Genomic DNA, 378 nt, shown 5'->3' with positions numbered 1-378 from the left:
CTCAGTGCCGCTGCCACCCTGCCGCAGGGCAGGAGCAGACCCCCATCACGCTGTGTGCTCTCCTGCAGGGCCAGCCCGGCCGCGATGGGATCCCTGGAGCCCGGGGAGAGAAGGGTGACATGGGACCCCTAGGCATGCGTGGCCCCAAGGTGGGTTGGCCTCTCTGCCTGCCCATGCTCTCCTAGCCAGGAGCCACGCCGGTTTGGTGTGGCTCTGACTCCCTTCCTCATCCTCGCAGGGTGACCGGGGCATGAAAGGAGCCTGTGGCCTCGATGGGGACAAGGGCGAGAAGGTGAGTGGGTGCCCGCAGGGTGCTGCAGGAGCCTGGATGTTGCCTGGAGGCTGTGGCCCCTTGGATTCCCTCCGCCAGACAGTGGG

At 67.5% G+C, this 378-nt stretch overlaps 1 protein-coding gene across 1 annotated transcript in view; it reads left to right on the top strand.

Moving 5' to 3' along the window:
- LOC104166358 (collagen alpha-1(VII) chain-like) overlaps positions 1-378 on the top strand; it is a gene marked incomplete at both ends in the record, with an annotated part of 4848 nt that overhangs the window by 1092 nt on the left and 3378 nt on the right. Inside the window, 2 exons of the mRNA XM_009706248.1 lie at positions 69-149; positions 239-292. Coding sequence (XP_009704550.1) covers positions 69-149; positions 239-292 — 135 coding nt within the window. The remainder of the gene's footprint in view (positions 1-68; positions 150-238; positions 293-378) is intronic.

This window comes from Cariama cristata, unplaced genomic scaffold (genome assembly GCF_000690535.1).
Source record: "Cariama cristata isolate BGI_N322 unplaced genomic scaffold, ASM69053v1 scaffold30638, whole genome shotgun sequence".
NCBI classification, from domain to species: domain Eukaryota; kingdom Metazoa; phylum Chordata; class Aves; order Cariamiformes; family Cariamidae; genus Cariama; species Cariama cristata.
The sequence above is the reverse complement of the archived record's forward strand: the minus strand, read 5'-3'. Positions and strand labels throughout refer to the sequence as shown.